We start from the raw sequence: 22166 nt of genomic DNA, 5'->3' as shown, positions 1-22166 counted from the left end.
GATAACTGAAAAAATATATTAACTGTTGGTGTGATAATGACCGCATTTTTATTGATGGGGCAAGTTCTTTTGCTTTCATGGAGCACCATTTTGGCTTTGAGAAAAGTGCTTCATTTACATGTTATTAAAAGGGAAATCTGTTAAAAACTGGCAGTCAGTGAAAGCAGTCTTGTGGATGACTCCAACCCATGATCTAGATGTGTGCTTAGCTGGCTGTTTTTAACACATCCCAGGGGCTATCGTGTGCAATACCATGCCTTCAGCTTCCTTCTGGCCTAAAATTGCCACGTGCACTACTATGCAAACTGAAAGAGAAGCTAACAAATACATCAAGAAGATGGACTTTGTGATATTCTTAGCTAAAACAATGGAAATGTAGACTGTTACATACATCTCACATTGTGCATTTTGTGTCTATAGAAGCAAGGTGATACTTACATTGTGTGATAATTGCCAAACAAAGATGGTCATGATGCAGGTCAGGTCATAAACCAAAAAAGTCAATGTAACCTGACCCACTAAATTGCATATAGCTTCCATCATGGTGTAGGCAAACATAGGCAAGCCTATTTGGAGTAGTTAGGAAAGTTGCAAACTCAGTTATCCATTCAGACTGCAACTGGAGGTTATTATATTGCAAATACTAGGGCCAGTAGAACAACTTGTTTGCATTTGCCATCTGCCTCAGTTCACAATCAGCTAACCTATCTTAAACTGCTAATGAAAAGTGTTAAAACCAAGCTGGCCGACTTTGCATGGGAATAAATGGGGAAAGTTCAGGTTGTCTGTTACAACTTTACTGCCAAGGAAATGTCCAGCAGAAAGGCAGAGTGGACCCTTGCAGATGACTCTGGCAAACATTGCACCTACATTGACAGAAACAGAAGTGCAGTTCCCATTCCCCCCCCCCCCCCCCCCCAAAGATGTCTTTGTCTTAAACAACAATGAAGATAAGTTTATCTTTGCAAACTGGATTCATTTAGTCAGACACTCCTGTAAATAAGTTAAGAGATGTGAGTATGTGGAACTTCAATTGAAAAATGTTTGTTAAATCCTTAAAAAGTTGAAGCTAACATTATTGGAGTTTTGTGGGTTTATTTAGCTTTGTTTTGTTTTGTTTTTCTTTATTCTCCCTGCAGTATGCTAGAAAAGAGCACCGGGAAGGCTTTTTTGTTCAGGCAAACAGATGTATTTTGAATGAGTGCATACGTAAAATGTGGGCCACATGATTATTTTTATGACCCCACAACCCTTCACACACTGAGAATAACAAGAAAAAACAAAAGTAACACCTAACACATGACAAATAAATGAAGCTAGCTCTTACCTTAACCTTTTCTTCTTTTAGAAAGAAGCTTAGCAGATTTCAAGTTCTGAATCTGAGAGGTTTTTGTATAATCCTTGTACATGACAAAGTTTTGGGGAAGAGGAAACAAAAATAATTTAACATATTCCAATATTTTTTTCTTATCCCCTATGCATCTCTTTAGAAGTGTTCTCCATCAGCTTACAAAAAGGCAATATTTCTTTAAAATGTATGATGTAAAAAAAATACTAATAGAGCTAATGGTAATAATAAAGAAACTACCTTATGAGCTATGAGATTTCACACCAGAGAATGAATTTCAGGTTCTTGAAAGATTAGTTGCTATGGAAAGCTTGTGAAGAGCCATACCCTCAAACATGTTGGGTTAAAAAAAAAAAAAAAGATAAAATCACCTTTATTATTGAAAATAAGTTGAAATCAGTTCACAAGTAAAAACATCACCTGATAATTAATGGCTTGAAGTTGATTTTTTATTCTTTTCAGTCTGATCTATTAGCGGAAATAATTTAGGAAAGAGAAACTATCTATGATCGTCAAATTGTCCCTTTAAACATAAAGTGGCAGTTCTGCATTTTAAAGCAAGCACCAGGCTTAGCATTCCAACTCGTATGTGACCCAGAGACTTTTGAGTCTTTGTTTGCTGCTAGGGCCATCTCATGGAAACTTTTTCACCAAGACAGCAGCTTTAGAAAATCTGACTTTTCCCAGAGAAGTTCTATAGGATATTATTATTGCACTGCCCTCTCCTTTTCAAGGGCAAACAGAATCTGAAAAGTCATGTTGCAATTACTAAGGATGTTGTCATGGTTTCCTGAGAGAATGAGACAAGAGTTTTACATTAATCACGTATTTATTTATCTGTTAAGCAGAAGTTTAATGGATCGTTATTTCAAAAGTAGAAGAATGTAAGATAACTCTAAAACATAAAGTAATGCTACATGTGACTTTTTCAAGAATATTATATGAATAACGATTTCTTTTGCCATATCTCTGTTCTCAAGCCTAGAGAATAATTTCTGCTTTATGCTGAAATTCTTCAAAATGCTTGAACCGTATGTTCTTGAGGCCAGAACAATTTTAATCTATATTTAGACTCCTTCCTAAGTCAGGGGCTTGGGTTTCAAAAAAGTGCTGAGCAGCTAACACCAATACCTGGAAACACCCACAGCTAAAACATCAGGTTGGGGAAAAAAAGGTGAAAGTAGAAAAATCAAAAAGAACCAGCTAAATTAAAAGAGCAACATTGTTTTGAGCAAAATGTTTTGTTGTAGTGGACAGATTTAAGTCTCTTGTTCAAATGAATGATGAATGCTTCTTGGTTTTGTAATATATATCATTTAAGTCAATATCCTGAACTTCTATAATGAATGTTTTGCCACTGACTTAAATGAAAAGACCTAAGTCAGAAGCCAGAAGGGGTGGAATTAATCTGGCCATATGTTGATGTTTATATTTAAATTAATCTCAGAGTCTGTTTAGAGTTCGAAGACAGATATATTGCCTTCCTGGGTAAGATTTGTCGCATCCTGAAGTAGGTGTCTAAAATTAACTAGATGAATCATGTCCTGAAATACCTGTTTCTTATCACTGGCTCTGAAGGGTGCAGGTATAGACATTTGTGTTACAGTTTTCTATAGCTAGATGACTTCCACCAGTGATGTTGAATTGTGTGCAATCTCAGATTAGAGAAGGGCTAAAGTAATAAGTACTTCAAATAACAGCACCAACTGGGGTCCAAAGAAATCTATCTCAGCAGCAGAGTTGTCTGTTTTGGAAATAGTTCAGTATTATACTCAGAAAAGGTAATCATCCCCTGTCACACTTTGTATGGCAGGACAAACACTCTCCTATTGGTCTAAATATGGCAATTCAAAAATGGATGGTACCACTTATATTTTGAATGCGTAGTTGGTAATATGTTAATATGTAAACATACTTTTAGTTTCCCTTTTCTGAGAATATAGTTCCTTATGGTGCAGTTTAGGAAATGATACTATGTAAGTATGGGGAAATGGGACTGTCAGTATTCAGGGAACTGAAGGTATGGTAGTGACATAGGATTAAGGTTGCTAGCTGTACTACAGCTAGCAGTGCTAGCAGAAGCAGTAAAAATATTAGGGCCTGAACTTCAGGAAGAGTTAACAATTGCAGCATATACCAACAGTCAGTCCTTAGCTGGTTTGTGTTTTAATGATCACTTGTGTTACTGCCAGTGTTCGCCATGGTGGCTGGCAGAGGTGGAGAGATAATGGTCACAGACCTGCCTGAGTGTTGGATGTGGCACAACTGCTGTGGGAGCAGTGTGCTCCAAACAATGCTGCTCTTAGCTCCTTGCTTTCCAGTGAGAAACTCTGGTGTAAGAGCCATCAGGCATGGAACTTCTGGCATTGTCCATTCCCCCTGCCTGTGTCAGCCGCTGCCCCCCAGGGGTCTTGCTGAGCTCCTAACACATGGAAGCGAAAGTGTGCTAGGACTGACCTCTGCCCTGACTAACATTCCTGTGTCCAAGCTGTCCTGCACTTCAGCAGAGGCACCTGACCTCTGCCTTCATCTTGCTCTCTAAGCATCCTCTTGCATAGGCTTTCCTCTGGCAGGGGGCCCAGCAGAATGACTTGGCTGCCTAACCATCTTGGTGTCTCCAGCACCCTTTCATCCTGGAAGATGCCTTTCCGCAGCGAGTGCTGAGGCATCTCCATACTGACAAGTACCAAGAGTCACTAGTGCCAAACTGACAGTATTCTTTGAGTGCTAGAAAGGCTTCCAGTGTTTCCTCTAGCTAGAGTGAAATGGACGGCTATATAGATATACCCACTAATAACAGCAGATAACGAATAGATCAGGGTATTTCACATGAGCAAATTTTAATGAAGTAAAACCAAAGTAGCAGATTTGTCTATCATTTTTTTCCTTATATATGATCCCCAGTTTGAAGTTGTCTCAATTTAGAATATGGTACACATTAGGATCATTTCTCCTTTGAAGTCTGCAGACTTCTTAGAAAACATATCTTCTTTTCAGATCAGAGAACTTTTAATGATTTTTTTTCTTAATCACTTTTCAAATTGGGATTCAAAATTCCCACTTCTTTTATCACCATCCAAGGATAAAAAAGATAAAAAAAGAAAAAAAGGCAAATTTCTATCTTTACATTTTTTTTCTTAATAAGAATTAAAAAAGGAAGATAACAAGGGACTGTTCATATAAGAACTGGTCATATAAAATTCCCAAATATGCATACAACTTTATGTCACTTTCTCTTTAAAAAACCTTGAATCATATGTACATGTTACATACATAAAATGACAGGGTAAGAATAATAATCTGGGTTTGATGGCTTTAATATAAGTAAAGACAGAGGATAATATAATTTCTGTCAGTAGTTTAACTGACACAGGGTAAAAATTTATCTCTCAGAAAGGCAACAGAAGATTTAGACATGAATTAAATTCTATGTACATTCTATTGTGGGGGTTTCAGTCAGCTGTAGGACTCTCAGATTTCTGCCCCATGGCAAGTTATATCTATTGTAAATATTGGCAGCATGACTTTGAACTTTCTCCTAGTAATTATGGGTATTTCTTTATAGTAGGACACACAGGACATGAGGAAAATGAAGAAAAAAAAGTCATCCCGTCAAAACAAAAGCAGCCACATGCCAGCATTTTAGCTGAGTGGCTTACAGAAAAAACTACCGTCATTTTTGTCAAAGGCAAGGATTTGATTTTAATGTGCACTCATGGACAATTAAGGTCCATTTACGTTTAATCTCACTCAGACTGGCACTTGCTTAGGAGTGATAGAGAGATGTCCTTTCCCTTCACATGAATGACCCTCAGGGACCATAGTGGGTAGCTGAGAATTGTGTAATACATGCTCTTTTCATGCACATATACACTTCTCCATCTTATTGTTCCCACAGCAACAACTAAAAACAGAAACAAAGATAAGATAGGAAAGAGTATAAATAGATATGGTTGCTACAGTATTTGCAGAATTTGTAATTGCATTGAGTCTACTGGAAAAAAGTGCAAATGTTATTTAACAACCTGGTCATTTGTGATGTTATGAGAATGGCCATTGTATTTTCAAACATTTTTACTTGCTAGGAGAAATTGATTTATGAAGATCTTTTCTGACAAAATGCAAAATTCGATTACAATTTTAATTTGTTTAAAATAGTTGTTATCTAAAGATGAGCAGAAAACTCCCAAAATAAAACTTTTCAGTCTGTTAATCAGCATGACTTTATAACTAATAGAATGACAATGCCATTTGAGAATGCCATTAATGGATCTGAGGGATGAAGAATTTTATCTCAGAAGCCAGAGATTCAGCATAAATGTAGTTAGTTTGTTAGGTTCACTATCAAATCAGGGTTTCCTCAAAGTATGAAATGAAGCCATAAACATTGTATTTGCAGAAGGAACACATACCATCATATTTACAGCTTTCTGGGAAGCAGCAAGGTCTTGTGTCTTCTTTACCTCCCTGAGGATCATTTCCAGCTGCTTTACTTCTTGCTCCTTGGAGAAGTTGGTATTGATTCACTAGTCAGAATAGTTTGTGAAACTTTTCAGTACTAGTGATTGAAACTGTGAGAAACAAAGATTTTTTTTATGCTTTTTTTTTAGAAATAAAATTAAGAATACATAAGGTAATTAATTCTACCCATTTTAAGCAATTTACCAGAAAGTTTCAGAGTGCACTTGGTAATAAATCCAAGTAGTAAGGCAGAAATTCTTACCTTTTCCATGTCCTTGCCTTCAAAATACAGAGCAATCTGTATTATAATAGAATGTGGGCTCCTCTCAAATGTTATTTATCAGACTCCTGACTTCTTCTAAATTATGCCCAAAATATGCAGAAACGGTAGAATACTGCCAGGAAGGACATACACGCCTCTAAGCTCACATGTCCTTACCATATCTCATCAAATATCACTGAGTTACCCGAGACAATCTACCCCTAAAGGAATATCCCTTTGTCAAATTTCAAGCAAGCAAGTTTAAATTTCACACTGATCTGTCGATCTTTTAAAAATAGCATAGTTTTTCAAAAATATACACATGTGGGTGTAGGTGTACTAAATTATACACAGAGTAATAAATATATACTTTGTATATAACCCAAGTGCCTGTACCTTCCCTTCTGTCTGCAAATACATATATATCAGTAAGTCAGTTTGCAGAGATTTTAGTGTATATGTTTGTATATGTAATAATAATGTTAGATCCCCCATATTTTTATGTCGTTCTCTTTTTCACAATAGAAAAAAAAGGCTAAATGTATAGCTATGTTATTGAAAAATGATTGTTTAAAACACGGTGTGTACAACATACACTAAATTCTTACAGAAAATGGGTGTGCTATATATGATACATTTTTATTTAAAACCACAAGAATTTAGTTTTGCTCTTTAAAGCTACTGCACCATCTCAGCTCCATCTTTTAGTGAAACTTTTCCATAATAGCCACCAAGCTACCAAATTTCACTGCCAGTGGCAGAAGATTGAATTAATATCAGGCAACTATATGTGATTTTTTTAGAGTGGAAATCTTAAAAGAGTATGCCTATGAGTTATACTTAGGTCCATGTATACACTTTGTATAGCATATATGGTGCTTACATAAGTGGATACACAATGTATATGCTCAATTCTGCTGTATTACAATAAGGTCAGAGAGTAAGACTCTTACCACTGACTGTTGAAGTAGCATGTTGAAAATTCTGCCCTTGGGAAAGAATAATAACAACAAAGTTATTAAACTTTTTTTTTTTGTTTTCTGGAGTTTTGGTTGGTTTTTTTTCCTTTTCTTTCTGCATGCTACTTAGGGTAAGAATCTTTCGTATTCTAAAGTTTGCAGTACTGCAGCTGGTTGGGATTAGCAGTGTTGGTTTGATGAGTCAATGGTACAAATGAACAGAAAAATTAAAATGCTGATTTCAAATACATCGACACAAGTTCATGGGTAGTGTGTGTGTAATATTTTATAATGAACTGTAATCTTAATTTTGAGGTACTGTCTTGATGATACAAGCCTGTCTTGTACAGATTTACCTTTCTGATTCATATGGACTTAATCTGAAATCATCTATCTGCCTCACATGAAAATAAAGTAGAATGATCTTTGGGAGAAACTGTATGTCTTGTGTATAAAACATTTTTGTAATTTTCCAGTTTGATTGTCATTTGAAATTCAGTTTCTAGATTTTTTTTATTTTTGTCAGGATGGGAAAGTCTTCAAAATTGAAGTCATATGGCATTTAAACAATGGACAATTTGAGTTCACAATGTGTTGTAGCAATTACTGTAACATGCCAAAGAGAAGAACCAAGTGACATGCCCTGAGGTGTCATTTAGTGCTATATTAAAAAGATGGCTAAGTGATAAATCAAAAGCTTTCTAAGCCATTAAGGATATTGCTTTTATAAATTAAACTCACATACCATTTAAAACAGGAATTAATATCTTCAGAACTAGGGTTTCTTAATAGCTTGCTGTGGACAAATATAATAGCTTTGTTTATCTGGAAATACGAAAAATAGTTTATATATTAACTATAGGGAAAGGCTTCCCTATATCCCATGCTCCACAGTGGTGGCTGTTGAATATTTGATATGTTAATGCATACTTATATTCTGGTATTTGAGCAGTGATTGTAAAGTCAGGCAGATTTAGTACCTAAAATAGTTTATAGCCTTAGAGAAAAGTGTCAGTATGAAAATAATAATTTTGTCTTAGTTCTTTACACACAGTATCTTTTTTTTTTGTCTTGTGAAATCAAACTTGAGAAAAAAATAAGAAAAATAATCAGTCTTTTTAAGCTTATATCCATTCTCTTCTGAATCACCATGCTAATGGGGAACACAAGAACAGAGATGCACAAGTTTTGAGCTTGTGAAACATATTTTCTGATGTTTTTTTCCTACTCTATAAATATGATGTAACTGAGACTATCACAATGAATATTCACCATTGTGTGCTCTGCAGGGGCAACTTTCTGTTGGAAAATCATCATTGTCTTACATAGTTTAACTCTTGTTATTCATGACTCATTAAAGTTTTGTGATGGTGTTTCACTTTGCTAAGTGGACTGAAATACATTTCTACTTGGGTAATGCTGAAATATAGACTCATTTGTGACTCTCTCCTTCAGTGGTGGGGATCGAGTATCTTTAAAAAGCATCCAGTGTCAGGATGATATGATCTGGTATGAGTGTTCACTTGCCTTTACAATCCTTCGTAGTGCTCTGACCACTGGCCAAGGAAGTGAAGTTGGCCTACCGTTAACCTTGCAGTCAGGCTTCTGTCAATCATCCTGGAGAGAAAGAAAGCACTCAGGGTTACCTTTCTGCACTCTTGGTAGCTAGTTACAGTAACATTGAGATACTCAAGGCAAGTCTGCTCCTGAAGGCAAAGAGGGACTGAGTAATTGTTGCCTAATTGGAGAAATCTAATTATATGCAAAGGAAAAAGGATGGAAACTAAGACAATAGTAAGTTCTACGTGCATTGGTCTCAAGCAACAAATCCTGAACTGGTTTAAACCTCAGTTTCAACTGCACTAAGTTATTTGGGTCAGTTTAAATTCAAGATGCCCTGGAGACAATCATGCCTCTTTATGAAAATTGTTATGAATAATGGGACTGTTTGACTACAAGTAGAAAATATGTTCTATGTTAAATCACTGACACCACAGGCAAGAATATTCTCCCAGCTCTTTTCCATGACCTTCTCCCTTCCTCCCCTTACTCATTGCTCTAAGGACTGCTCTGTCATTTAATACCTCCCCTGACGGTTACAAGTTGCATTGCAGGAGGTGCAAATTACTTTTCATAGTCCTTTTGCCTTTTTCCCTGGTGTATTTGGGCTTTAACAAAAGCCAGAGGGGCGGTCAGATGCTGAAAAAATATATATCCTTTCTTTAACAGAATTACTTCTATCCAAAAAAGAAAGGGAGAAGACATACTAAGAAATGGCCACCCCCTGCATAATATCTATTCTCTGACATTGTCCCACTGTCATTTAGAAGTACTACCTTAGAAGTGCTCTACCATATGCTCATTATCTGTCATCCCAGAAGGAAAATATGCCAGTAGATGACAGTATGGTTTATTTATTTCTCTATTACTAACGTAATTCCCACCTCTTCAAGGTCAGCATGGAACTAAATATGGAAACTCCTGGAGATCTTTGTGGGGACTCAATGAGAACTGATAACCAAAGGATGTATTGATTCTTCATGCATTGCATAACTGGCACAAGTAGAAGCAATAGATTCTTCCGAGACTCTTTCTTATTGTGGTTTCCTGAAATTTTAGAAATTTTGACAAATTCACTTCCTCAAAGATCTCAGAGGAGATCTCCTGCCTCAAATAAGAGACACTGAATACCACATGTATAATAACAAACACCCTCTGGTATGATCAACCTAATAATAGTGGTAGAAGCAAGTAGTATTAATTTAAAACTATTTGAAAAAGATTCAATAAATCCTGTGGCCAACTTATTAGTACAATTATTAATATAGGACCTAGACTGGTTAATATTCTTAATTATGATGTAGGAAGAACAGGTCTAGGAGGCAAATTTGCCTTTCACATGGTCTGAAAGTCAAAAGAAAGTTTCATCTTAAGTATATGAGTTAATGCCAGACAAAGAAATATTTCATTTGAATAAACCTGTGTTAGAACTTGTAACTTTCGTAAAACACAGAAAAGAATTGAAAAATAATGTGAGGCATGTCACAGTACAATACAGAACAGTAACATCTTCTTCCTTTATGTCTTTCCATCTTAAGCCTATAATTTTTAAAATTACATTAATTATTCCATTATGAGTGAAGAATGAAAACCTTTCCAGAGTTTCTCCTGTGCATCACTTCCAATGCTGAGGTTACCTACAGAAGCTGTAGATTATTCATATAATATATGAAATCAGCTTGGACTGCATGTAGAAGGGCAGATTCAGATGGCAAAAGCATTTGTCACAGGGACAGTCAAGCTTATCAAACCTGTTACAACAGCACATTGAGAATTCACTTTACTATAAAAAGAGCTTCATCCAGGAAAAAATATTGTGATGAAAATATTTCATCTGGAAACCATATAATTATAAATGATAGGATAAATTCTTGTAATTTTTGAAAGTATATTATGTCATTAATTTTTGAAAGATGTTATTTTTTTCTCAGTTATACCAAATAAAAGAGCAACAGCATTTAGTTTTAGTATTTCCTGATTAAAAATCAGACATTAAAAGAGTCTGTCATCTCAGCACATAGGTTTAGTTATGACTGTTTAGGTGCTTTCAATCAAACATTTATTTTACAAACACCAGCATGACTCTATTACATACATCTACTGCCAAGTCCCCTTTCATATATTCTTGGGAGAAAGCTTATTTCTTTGTGTCATCAAGAGGAAATACTTGAAAAATTGAAATGTTGTCAACTATGTCCTCAAAATTCTGTAAGTCTCTATATATAAAATTTTTACTAAATTAAACTTTCTGACATTATTTTATTAATATTTTAATAGTACTTAAAATTCCAGATAAAGTGCCAAGAGTGGAAAATAACTGTCTGCCCCCTTCTTCTTCTACAGAAGAAGAGTTAATGTTGAGTGTTTTCTTGTTTCAGTATACAACTATTAGGCCAAAGTGTAAGCCTTCCATTATTTATACACTCTTTCAATGAGAAACTACATACTGCACAAATCAGCTGTTTTACTGGAGTTCAGCCATCCAAAAGTTAGATGCTCAGCATCTAAACTGCTGATCTAGAATACTTCTCTTGTCAGTGGGAGAGGAGCACACATGCAGAGGATGATTCTTCCCATCCCTCGGTGGTAAAAATGAGCAGTATCCTAGATGTGACCCTCTCCCACTGACCAGAATCTTTCTCCTGATGTAAAACAGTTTTCCAAAATCTAATTATATGACAAGTTGACTACAGAGAGAATCTGTAATAAAGGACTCATAGACAGATATGCTGAATTAAGTCTTAGATGAATAAAAATAGACAAAATTAATACCATAAAGGTCCAACTCTGCTTTTTTTGTAGAAACTGTCCAATTGTCTTTGATTTGCTTTTGCTTCAGAGTGCCATAATTCTACTGCTCAAACTTCCAGCTGTGCCTAATACCCTGCAATAAAAAGTGAAAAGACAATTTTTAGAAGGGAATAACAGAAATTTAGACCTACAAAAAAATCAAAAGTTCTAATACTTAAGTAAGCAAGTACAGTTATATGGGAATTACACAATGAAATAAATAATGACATCCTATATTGAGAAGGGTAGCACAGCAAACCTATTTTCCGCATTCACATTTCAGTTATGGTGATTCAGAAATGAACATCTACAAGTAATTATGAGGGGTCTGATTACTTGGATGACTTAAGTTCCCTGTGGGATTTGTCCTAAATAGGTAGTCCTCAGTTTATGAAGTTTACTACATACAGCAAGGGTATTTTCATTTTGAAATAATGTCTTGATGCAAGGATTTTTAGTCAATTTCACCACAACATCAACTTTAAGTCAGAAATTGCATGCAAGCCTAGACATGAGGTATGACATTTGAACTCTACATTAACCATGTGCACGAGTTAAAAGATTATACTTACAATGTCTGTAAGAATATCACTTCTTATAACGAAAAAATGGTTTCCTTGTTTAGAAAAAGGGAAAGCTGCCTTTACTACTACATTATCCTTATGAATAATTATTAAGAGTTACCTTGTAAAGTACAAATTCAGTGAAAACATCTTTCAAGTGTAGAATCCTCCAATTGTGTTATTTCTGTTGCTATGCTTATGGTTTTAAAGGTCTTTTTTCCCTTTATTCTCTTCACAGGAAATGATCTGTTTCTAGTTGCAGTGCATGAACTGGGACATGCTCTGGGCTTGGAGCACTCTAATGATCCCACTGCAATCATGGCTCCATTTTATCAATATATGGAAACTGACAACTTCAAACTACCTAATGATGATTTACAAGGCATCCAGAAGATATACGGTATGTCACACTCTCATTAAGCAACCTAAGTTTTTCGCTCTAGAATACATTGTAGGTTCTCCTGTCCCTACTACGTCCCCAAGAGAGTCTGTTAGTGTAGACTCTGCCAGCTGTTACACCAAAGGCCATTTTGTGGGTACGGCAAAGATTTTGATGAAGCTCTTGTACTTTGTTTCTCACTGTTTATAATCTGCATTCAAATTTTCAATCAGCTGGAATAGTAATTTTAGATGTTTTAAGAAGTGATAGACAGTATCAGCAAAAGGATCCCAAACTATTAAAATATTAAGAAATGCAGGCCTTCAACCATAATGAGTAGTAGTCCAAGCTTGTATAACTGGATTGATTGCTTCCTTGCTTATCAGTTTCCTGGGTGACAAAATTTGTGGTCACAGAAAAAACCTTTCTTGTGATAACTATAGCAAACTGATCTGAAAAAAATTGTATTGCCAGTCCAAGATTTTGAGCTTCCTAGGGGGAAAAAAAAACCACTTCTTTAATATATGTTTTTTTTAGGGGGTTTTGTGGCCTGATAAGAGACCTAATGTAGATAAAGTCTACATGTATTGAATTCAATTTGACAAGGCAAGGTAATTGAAAATTAAAAACAAAATAATAACATTATTCTTATGGGCCTCCAGAAAGACAGCTTGCAGTAAGAAGACTGTAGCAACTCAGACAGAGACCCCGTCCCAAACCATGGCTGTTCAGGTCTCTGGATGCAGGGAGTGCCAGAGCCTGCTGCTGCCGGGGGAAGGAGGACAGCATTCCACCTGCGTGAGGTGTGAGCAGGTAGAAGATCTGCTTAGCTTGGTGGCAAAACTTAAGGAGGAGGTTGAGACGCTGAGGACCATCAGGGAGTGTGAAAGGGAGATCGACTGGAGGAGTAACTCCCTGGCGTGCCAGTCGGAACGGTTCCAGGGAGATACCCCCCAAAAGGGGAAGGACCCCCTGCCCCCTCACACAGAGGGGGATGGCCCGAGACAGCCCCTGCCCTGTAGCTGTTGCGCAGAGGTAGGGGACCAAAAAGACGACGAGGGCTGGAAGCGAGTTCCAGTTCGGCATCGTGGGCAACCCTCCTCCCTTCCTGCCCTGCTTCCCCAGGTGTCCCTCCGTAATAGGTTCGAGGCCCTGGATCTTGAAGGAGAGGTAGGTGAGGATGTGGTGCAAGGCCAGCCCACAAGGCCACGTAGGAAAAGGCGGTCAACTTCGCACCTCAAGACTGCCTCTGATAAGAAAGAAAGAAAGAAGGGTCATTGTAGTAGGGGCTTCCCTTCTGAGAGGAACAGAGGGCCCGATATGCAGAGTTGACCCTCATCATAGGGAAGTGTGTAGTCTGCCTGGAGCCCGGATCAGGGATATCACTAGGGCGCTCCCCAACCTGGTGCACCTGACAGACTACTACCTGCTGCTGATCTTCCAGGCAGGTGGGGGGAAGCTGCTTCCCGCAGTCTGAGGGGGATGAAGAAAGACTACAGGGCATTGGGGCGAATGGTGCAAGAGTCTGGGGCTCGAGTGATCTTCTCCTCACTCCTTCCATCTTCCACTGATGATGTGGGACGGAATGGAAAGATTCAGTCCATAAACGATTGGCTTCGAGACTGCTGCTACAGGCAGGGCTTTGGATTCTTTGATAACAGCTGGTTTTATAGGGCACCAGTCTGGACAATGACAAGTGGGAAAGGTTTATCTCACAGAGGCAAAAGGATGCTGGGGCACGAATTAGCAGGGCTCATTTGGAGAGCTTTAAACTAGATTCAAAGGGGGATGGGGTTGTAGCTGGGCTTGCCCCAGTGGGGCAGCACTCCAGAATTGATGAAGACTGGGAGGCCTCCTATAATCCTAGGGTGAAATCGGTGTGCTCAGCTCGCTCCCTGGAATGTCTGTACACCAATGCGCGCAGCATGGGAAATAAGCAGGAGGAGTTGGAAACCTGTGTTAAGTCAGGAGACTATGATCTGGTGGCAATTACAGAGACGTGGTGGGACAGCTCACATGACTGGAATATAGTCATGGAGGGCTATGTCCTTTTCAGAAAAGACAGGCCAGCCAGGAGGGGTGGTGGGGTTGCTCTTTATGTACGGGAGCAACTACAATGCACCGAGTTCTGTTCAGGGACAGATGACAAGCGAGTTGAGAGTCTGTGGGTGAGAATTAAGGGGCAGGCTGGCAGGGGCAATACTGTTGTGGGTGTCTGTTACAGACCACCAGATCAGGGTGAGGAAGTTGACGAGGCCTTCTACAGGCAGCTGAGAGCGGCCTCACAGTCACAGGCCGTGGTCATGGTGGGGGATTTTCACTTCCCTGATGTTTGCTGGAAGGACCACTCGGAAACCCAGCCGCAGGCCAGGAGGTTCCTCCAGTGTATGGATGATCATTTCCTCCTGCAAATGGTGGATGAGCCAACCAGGAGAGGAGCGCTGCTGGATCTCATCCTCACTAACAAGGAGGGTCCGGTCAAATCAGTAAAGGTTGAGGGCTGCCTTGGTTGCAGCGACCACGAGATGGTGGAGTTCAGGATCTTGTGTGGTAGGACCAGTAGAATAGCAAGTAGAATTGCAGCCCTGGACTTTAGCAGGGCAAACTTTGGCCTTTTCAAGCAATTGCTAGGGGAAATCCCATGGGCAAGGCTGTTTGAAGGTAAAGGGGCCCAAGATAGTTGGTTGGCATTCAAGGATTGCTTTTTCCGAGCTCAAGATCGGAGCATCCCAACACATAGGAAGTCAAGGAAGAGGACCAGGAGACCTGCGTGGCTAAATAGGGAATTGCTGGGTATGCTCAAGTGGAAGAGGAGAGTTTACAGGTCATGGAAGGAGGGGCTGGCCACTTGGGAGGAATATAAGGCTGCTGCTAGAGGATGTAGGAAGGCAGCTAGGATGACTAAGGCCTCCTTAGAATTAAACCTGGCGAGAAGGGTCAAGGACAGCAAAAAGAGCTTTTTCAAATACATGGCAGATAAAACTAACACCAGAGGCAATGTAGGCCCACTGATGAACGGGATGGGTGCCCTGGTGACAGAAGATGCAGAGATGGCAGAGTTACTGAATGCCTTCTTTGTCTCTGTCTACTCTGCCGAAGGCAGTCCTGAAGAGCCCTGTACCCCTTAGACCTTAGATGAAGTCAGGTCTACGGAGCGGTTTGCCTTAGTCGATGAGGAATGGGTTAGAGATCAGTTGAGCAATCTGGACATCCATAAATCCATGGGTCCAGATGGGATGCACCCGCGGGTGCTGAGGGAACTGGCGGAAATCATTGCTAGACCACTCTCCATCATCTTTACCAAGTCTTGGGAAACAGGAGAGGTGCCTGAGGACTGGAGGAAAGCAAATGTCACTCCAGTCTTCAAAAAGGGCAAGAAGGAGGACCTGGGTAACTATAGACCGGCCAGCCTCACCTCCATCCCTGGGAAAGTGATGGAACACCTTATCCTTGGTGCCATCTTAAGGCATATCAAGGATAAGAGGGTTATGAGGGGCAGTCAACATGGCTTCACCAAGGGGAAATCATGTTTGACCAATCTCTTAGCCTTTTATGAGGAAATAACACGGTGGATGGATGATGGCAGAGCGGTGGATGTGGTCTACCTTGACTTCAGCAAAGCATTTGACACAGTCTCCCACAGCATCCTCACAGCTAAATTGAGGAAGTGTGGTCTGGATGATCGGGTACTGAGGTGGACTGTGAAGTGGCTGAAGGAGAGAAGCCAGAGAGTTGTAGTCTATGGGGCGGAGTCTAGTTGGAGGCCTGTAACTAGTGGAGTGCCTCAAGGGTCAGTACTGGGACCGGTATTATTTAATATATTCATCAACGATTTAGATGAGGGAATTGAGTGTACTATCAGCAAGTTTGCTGATGACACTAAGCTGGGAGGAGTGGCTGACATGCCAGAAGGCTGTGCTGCCATCCAGCGAGACCTGGACAGGCTGGAGAGTTGGGCAGGGAATAACTTGATGAATTATAAGGGAAAGTGTAGAGTCCTGCATCTGGGCAGGGACAACCCCAGGTTCCAGTATAGGTTGGGGAACGACCTGTTAGAGAGCAGTGTAGGGGAGAGGGACCTGGGGGTCCTAGTGGATGACAGGATGACCATGAGCCAACACTGTGTCCTTGTGGCCAAGAAGGCCAGTGGCATCCTGGGGTGTATTAGAAGGGGGGTGGTTAGTAGGTGGAGAAAGGTCCTCCTTCCCCTCTACTCTGCCCTGGTGAGACCCCATCTGGAATATTGTGTCCAGTTCTGGGCCCCTCAGTTCAAGAAGGACAGTGAGCTGCTGGAGAGAGTGCAGCGCAGGGCAACTAAGATGATTAAGGGAGTGGAGCATCTCCCTTATGAGGAAAGACTGAGGGAGCTGGGTCTCTATAGTTTGGAGAAGAGGAGACTGAGGGGTGACCTTATAAGTGTCTATAAATATATAAAGGGGGAGTGTCACGAGGATGGAGCCAGGCTGTATTCAGTGGCAAACAACGATAGGATAAGGGGTAATGGGTACAAACCGGAACACAAGAGGTTCCACTTAAACTTGAGAAGAAACTTCTTCTCAGTGAGGGTGACAGAAGACTGGAACAGGCTGCCCAGGGAGGTTGTGAAGTCTCCTTCTCTGGAGACATTCAAAACTCGCCTGGACACATTCCTGTGTAACTTTATCTAGGTGTTGGTGCTCCGGCAGGGGGATTGGACTAGATGATCTTTTGAGGTCCCTTCCAATCTCTAGCATACTGTGATGCTGTGATACTGTGAAAATAATAACATTATTCTTATGGGTCGGAGTTACCACTAACTCCCATATTACTATTTTTTACATTTCCAAAGACATGGATTTGGTTTTGTTTTTAAAGACTTTGATTCCATTGGTATATGTTAAACAGTCTGTTTTTTTTTTTTTTCTGTGATATCTCTATGTTAATGCTATGTATCTGGTACATATCATTTGAAATTGCCTTGATTAATTTTGCCCTATTAGTTCTGTATTGCATTAAATTTTTTACTTAAAATTATTTTCATTTGAAAGGTTTTCCATGTTTATATTGAATATTATCAGGACTATTCTTTGTTCAACTTCACTACTAGAAAGGACAGCTGTGATCATGTAGAATTACTGTACTGCTAGCTAGAACCCTACAGCCTCCATGATATTTTATGTTAACAGACTTTTATTGCTTAACAAGCACTGATGTATATTTTCATAAAGCATAAATAGCAATTTCAAAATGGTTGGCTAATGAAGTCTTGTTTGGTTGTTTTATTTTTCCTGTGTGATTAGATGGAAGGTTGTTTCTCATGACCTCATAAGTTGGTAGTCTAGACTTGAGGGCTAGACAAGAATTCTGTGCTGAAAACTAACTGCAAAGCTGCAACAGCTGTGGGCTATACATTAGGAAAAATGTGTTACCCCTGGGAAGTAATATCTAACATCACCACCAAATGGCATATGAAAGCTTTGGTTTGGGGTTAAAAACTTTCCAACATTAGCTACTGCAAACTGATTCTTTTGCTTCCTTTAAAATCAAGAGGTGATCTGGAATCATATGCCTCAATAAAAATGTCACACCTATTAAAATAATTACTTTGGTCTGCAGTATTCCTTGAAACACCATTATTAGCTGTAGATTATAAAGGTCACAAGCCTTAAAATTGTGAATGAAATAAATGTCTTATTAAATTGCATAACAACCATTTGGAAAGCTTAATATTTCCTTACATAGTCCATCTTATTTTTTAAAAAAGTTTGGTTTTCTTTTAATGTATCAGAAATTCAAATGCCATTTATGCCGATTTACAGTTTTACAGTTGTCTTAATATTCAAAAGTCTTTCTGAAGCTGTTCATACAAATGATATTTATTTTTTAAAGTCAAAATTGATGTATTTAAATGACTGGGAGAGAGGCCTAAATAGAATGAGCAAAATTAAAGTGTTCCTCTTATTTCTAGAAATCTTACTGATCCAACTGAAACTTCTTATATTTTGCACATGGAAAATATAAGTAAGCATAATAATGTGTAGAACGGGAAAGGCATTATCAGTACAACCATTGCAAGTCATTTAGTATGCTGTTGGGGTTATGAACAGCATCTGTCTAGGATGTCCTCTTGACTTTCAGGTAGAGAAATTATGACTGGGCTAGTTATTTCACTTGACATCAAACTCTGTATATTTTGACAGATAATGTATTTGAAAGAAGAAAAATATTTTAAAATCACTGCACAGAGTTTTAGTTTTTCACTTTATTTCTTTTTAATCCATTTATCCTCAGAACAATCCCCTTAATTGTTAGGTATCTAGGTTTGTAAGACTCACTGAAAAGAAAATTAGAATAAGAATTAATTTCAGAATATTGAATAAAACTTGTGAATTATGTTTTTTGTTTATATGGAGGCCTAGAATCTGAAGTCCAGTTTCAACAGCTTCTGTACATAGCAAGGGTCGTTGGAGAGAGCTGGGAATGTGCTGTTACTAATGCACATGACATTACTGGGCCTACATATTGGGTCTTTAGGAGATACCAGGTATGCTACGTATATGTATATGTGAATTGATGAATGAAAGTTAAAAATATGAGTTGAAAATCCATTAACTTCTGTTGATTCTATTAGGAACAGGTTTTTTATTTTCCTTTATTTTGTACAATAGGCAATTATTCTGTTTTAACAGTTCTTACTGAGTTGGTAAAGTATGTGCTACAAACCACATCTCTTCTAAAATGATGGTGGACTATGCAGCCTTTCCAGGTTTTATTTAAACTTTATTCCAATAAGGAAGGAAGATTCTGGATAGAATAAAGTAATTATTTTCCTTGGGCTTGGTAGTTGTTTGTTATACCCTTTAACAAGACAGGAAAAGTGTGTTAGGTCACTTTCTCCATTCCTCTTTCACTGTAGGATTTGCACTGCTTACAGCAGGTTTTTGGTGTGTATTTCTTTTGAGTACCTCTGCTGGGCATTTAAATTACATCCTGCTGCTATATTTTTAAAGGTCCACCTGACAGGATCCCACCACCAACAAGACCTCTGCCAACAGTGCCCCCACATCGTTCAATCCCTCCAGCAGACCCCCGGAAGAATGACAGGCAACCTAAACCTCCCAGGCCACCCACTGGTGACAAACCTTCCTATCCTGGAGCCAAGCCTAACATCTGTGATGGGAACTTCAACACTCTGGCTATTCTTCGCCGTGAAATGTTTGTTTTCAAGGTAGGAGGCTGTGAATTTTTCAATGTTACATCAAATATCTAATTTCTCCTTTTCTTTTATTAAAAGCACACTCTTATTCATCATGACTCCACTTTACCAGACTGCTCACAGTCAGAAAGTTCAAGAAAGAAATTAAAAAGTAAACATACACATGGTTTCAGCATCTAGCAGAGGACTGCTGTAATATTCTATTTTGGGAAAATACCCTTGTCAGCAGAAACTCTAATGCCTCAAAATGCAAGGGTAAATAAATGCTGCACGTTATGGAGAGATAAAAAGTTTAAATCAGTCATGAATAATAGGAATGATTTTGCTGGGAATACAGCCACATCCAGAAATACAGTAGATATTATGTCTTCAATGTCTTAATTTTTTCCGTGAAGCTATAATTTTAACTTTACAATTAGATCTGTCATTTAAAACGGAAGTTTGTCATTGTGTTGTGGTTGCCTTTACTATCTCAGTAAAGGTCTTTGCCACAAAAATCTTGTAAATGTGTCATTGTTTGTTTCCATTTATCTTCTTGCTCTGAGCTGAAAATGTGGTATATACAACAAATTAAAATAAACAAACGGAACTGAAAGGCAATCTTTTGATAGAAGGACTTTGCTAAGACTCATGGACATCAAAGCTATTTTAGGAGGATGATCTGCAATACATTTTCCAGAAGGCATTGAATGTTGAAGAATAATTAAGAATCCTTATTATTTGGCCTCTTAAATGAATTTGCTGACAGATAGTGCTGCAGAAATGTTCCAGAAAAAGGCAACAGGATAATCTGTTATTTTGAACTACTGGTATGTCAAATTTGCTTAAGCAATACAAAGTGGGATCTTTGTATTGATATGATTCTTTCTAACTTCAACATCATATGTAGAGAAGAAGGGCCTTTCACATGAATAAATAAATACTTTTCCCTTCAGCAGTAGTGTAAGTATTAGGGAAGTGCAATGAATTTGTCCAAAAACATGAAGCTCCCAATTCAGCGTCTTTTGTTGTCCTTTCTGATAGGACCCCTTTCACCCTTACGTGTTTTGGTTTTATGTAATCTATCACTCCAGATAAACCTTATTAGCAATGCTACCCAGGCTTTCACTTTCTTTAACGTACCTGAAAAAATGCATACAAATAGCTTTACATAAATTCATTTAAAATTATTGGGCTACCTTCACAACCCAATGGGCAGGAAACATTTTTTTCTATAAACAGCTAAAGATTTAGCTGGTCCTGGGGCGTTTAGCCTTTTACATTTGAATAGATGAGAAATCTTCAAATACTGTGAGGTCCTGAACCATCAGTCTTTTTATGACTAAAACTCAAAGGTTAAGGAAGAATCTAATTTTCTAACTTGATATTAAACAGGGTAGTAGAATTACCTACTTCAATCTCATGTCATCCACCTCAAGAGCAATAGGACAAGCTCTCATTTATTTCAGACATAAATGCATAAATAGTGAAATATTATCCCACTAATACAAAATTTCCTGTCTAGCCAAGTTTTTGTTCCTGGATAAATAAATTCATTACCATTATTAATCATTTTTACCTATTCTGACTGAAAATACAAAGAAGTTTTCTCCAGGAATGTTTACTGTTTACTGCCTTAACACTACATATTTACTATACTGTTTGTGCGCTTACTAGTGTGCAAACTACATTTATATTCCAAAATTAAAACTCCATTCATGATCCACACCCTAATGAGGAAACATGGGAAAACTTTTTCAGAGAAAAATGACCAATAACAGGGTGTTTACAGATTTCATGTTTAGAGTCTGACTTTCTGAAATAAAATTGCTGCAATCGTAAAAGCAACATGTTGGGAACAGAAGAGATAGCCTTTGTCTAGATTAACTTCTTTAAGAAAGTTCTTAAGTTCTTAAAATTCTCCTTTTCTCCTCAGGGTACATGGGAGCATGGCAAAGCATGACTTGGATTAGCATGCTAAGCAACAGAGTTTACTTACATATATGTACAAACTTGTCTTTGTAGTCTGACTGCGAATGCTTGCGTTGGTAGGCCTTAACTTTCTGTTTTGTACATTAATGTGCTAATGAAGATTTTTGTCTGCTAAAGGATTTTCATTACTTTTTTGAGAATATTGTTTTTCTTGGAGGTGTGGGGCTAGTGTATGGGGAGGAGTATGAAAAGGAAAGAAAAGGGGAGAAGGGATTAAAAATGTCAGGGGGAATTATTAATTTACACCTTACTTTTCAGAACCTCAGGATGGCAGGTTATAAGGAAATGTTCCATGTCAGACTGTAGCAGAAGCAGGGCAGGAATTAATTCTCAGAAGGTATAAACAGGAATAGGGACTGAATACAGGAAAGGCATCCAGCCACGGAGGAAGTGAAGCTGGAGGTTTTGTGGCCTGACAAAATTAAAAAAGCAAGCCTTTTTGCACTTGCCCCTCAATGATAGTACAAGGATATATTGGGAAATGATGGGCTGAGAGCCAAGTACAGAGAAGTGGAGAAGTGGATTGATGGCAATATTGCACCAGGTGGAAACAATTAAAGAAGAATTATGACCTTCACTGGAAGAACTGTTGCTGGATAGTTCCCAGATGAGTTAAATTAATAAAGTTGAGGGATAATCAAATAATATCCTTTTCTGTCTTTGTCTTTATCCACAGGT

At 38.3% G+C, this 22166-nt stretch overlaps 1 protein-coding gene across 2 annotated transcripts in view; it reads left to right on the top strand.

Moving 5' to 3' along the window:
• The window catches only part of MMP16 (matrix metallopeptidase 16), a 199296-nt gene that overhangs the window by 131596 nt on the left and 45534 nt on the right, over window positions 1-22166 (top strand). For both annotated transcript variants that reach the window (XM_062641616.1, XM_062641617.1), the window contains 2 exons: window positions 12182-12343; window positions 19312-19529. In XM_062641616.1, coding sequence (XP_062497600.1) covers window positions 12182-12343; window positions 19312-19529 — 380 coding nt within the window. The remainder of the gene's footprint in view (window positions 1-12181; window positions 12344-19311; window positions 19530-22166) is intronic.

Source organism: Pezoporus occidentalis, unplaced genomic scaffold (assembly GCF_034315485.1).
Source record: "Pezoporus occidentalis ecotype Australia unplaced genomic scaffold, CSIRO_AGI_Poc_V1 ctg69, whole genome shotgun sequence".
NCBI classification, from domain to species: Eukaryota; Metazoa; Chordata; class Aves; order Psittaciformes; family Psittacidae; genus Pezoporus; species Pezoporus occidentalis.
Note: the sequence above shows the minus strand (reverse complement) of the source record. Positions and strands in the feature narration are given on the sequence as shown.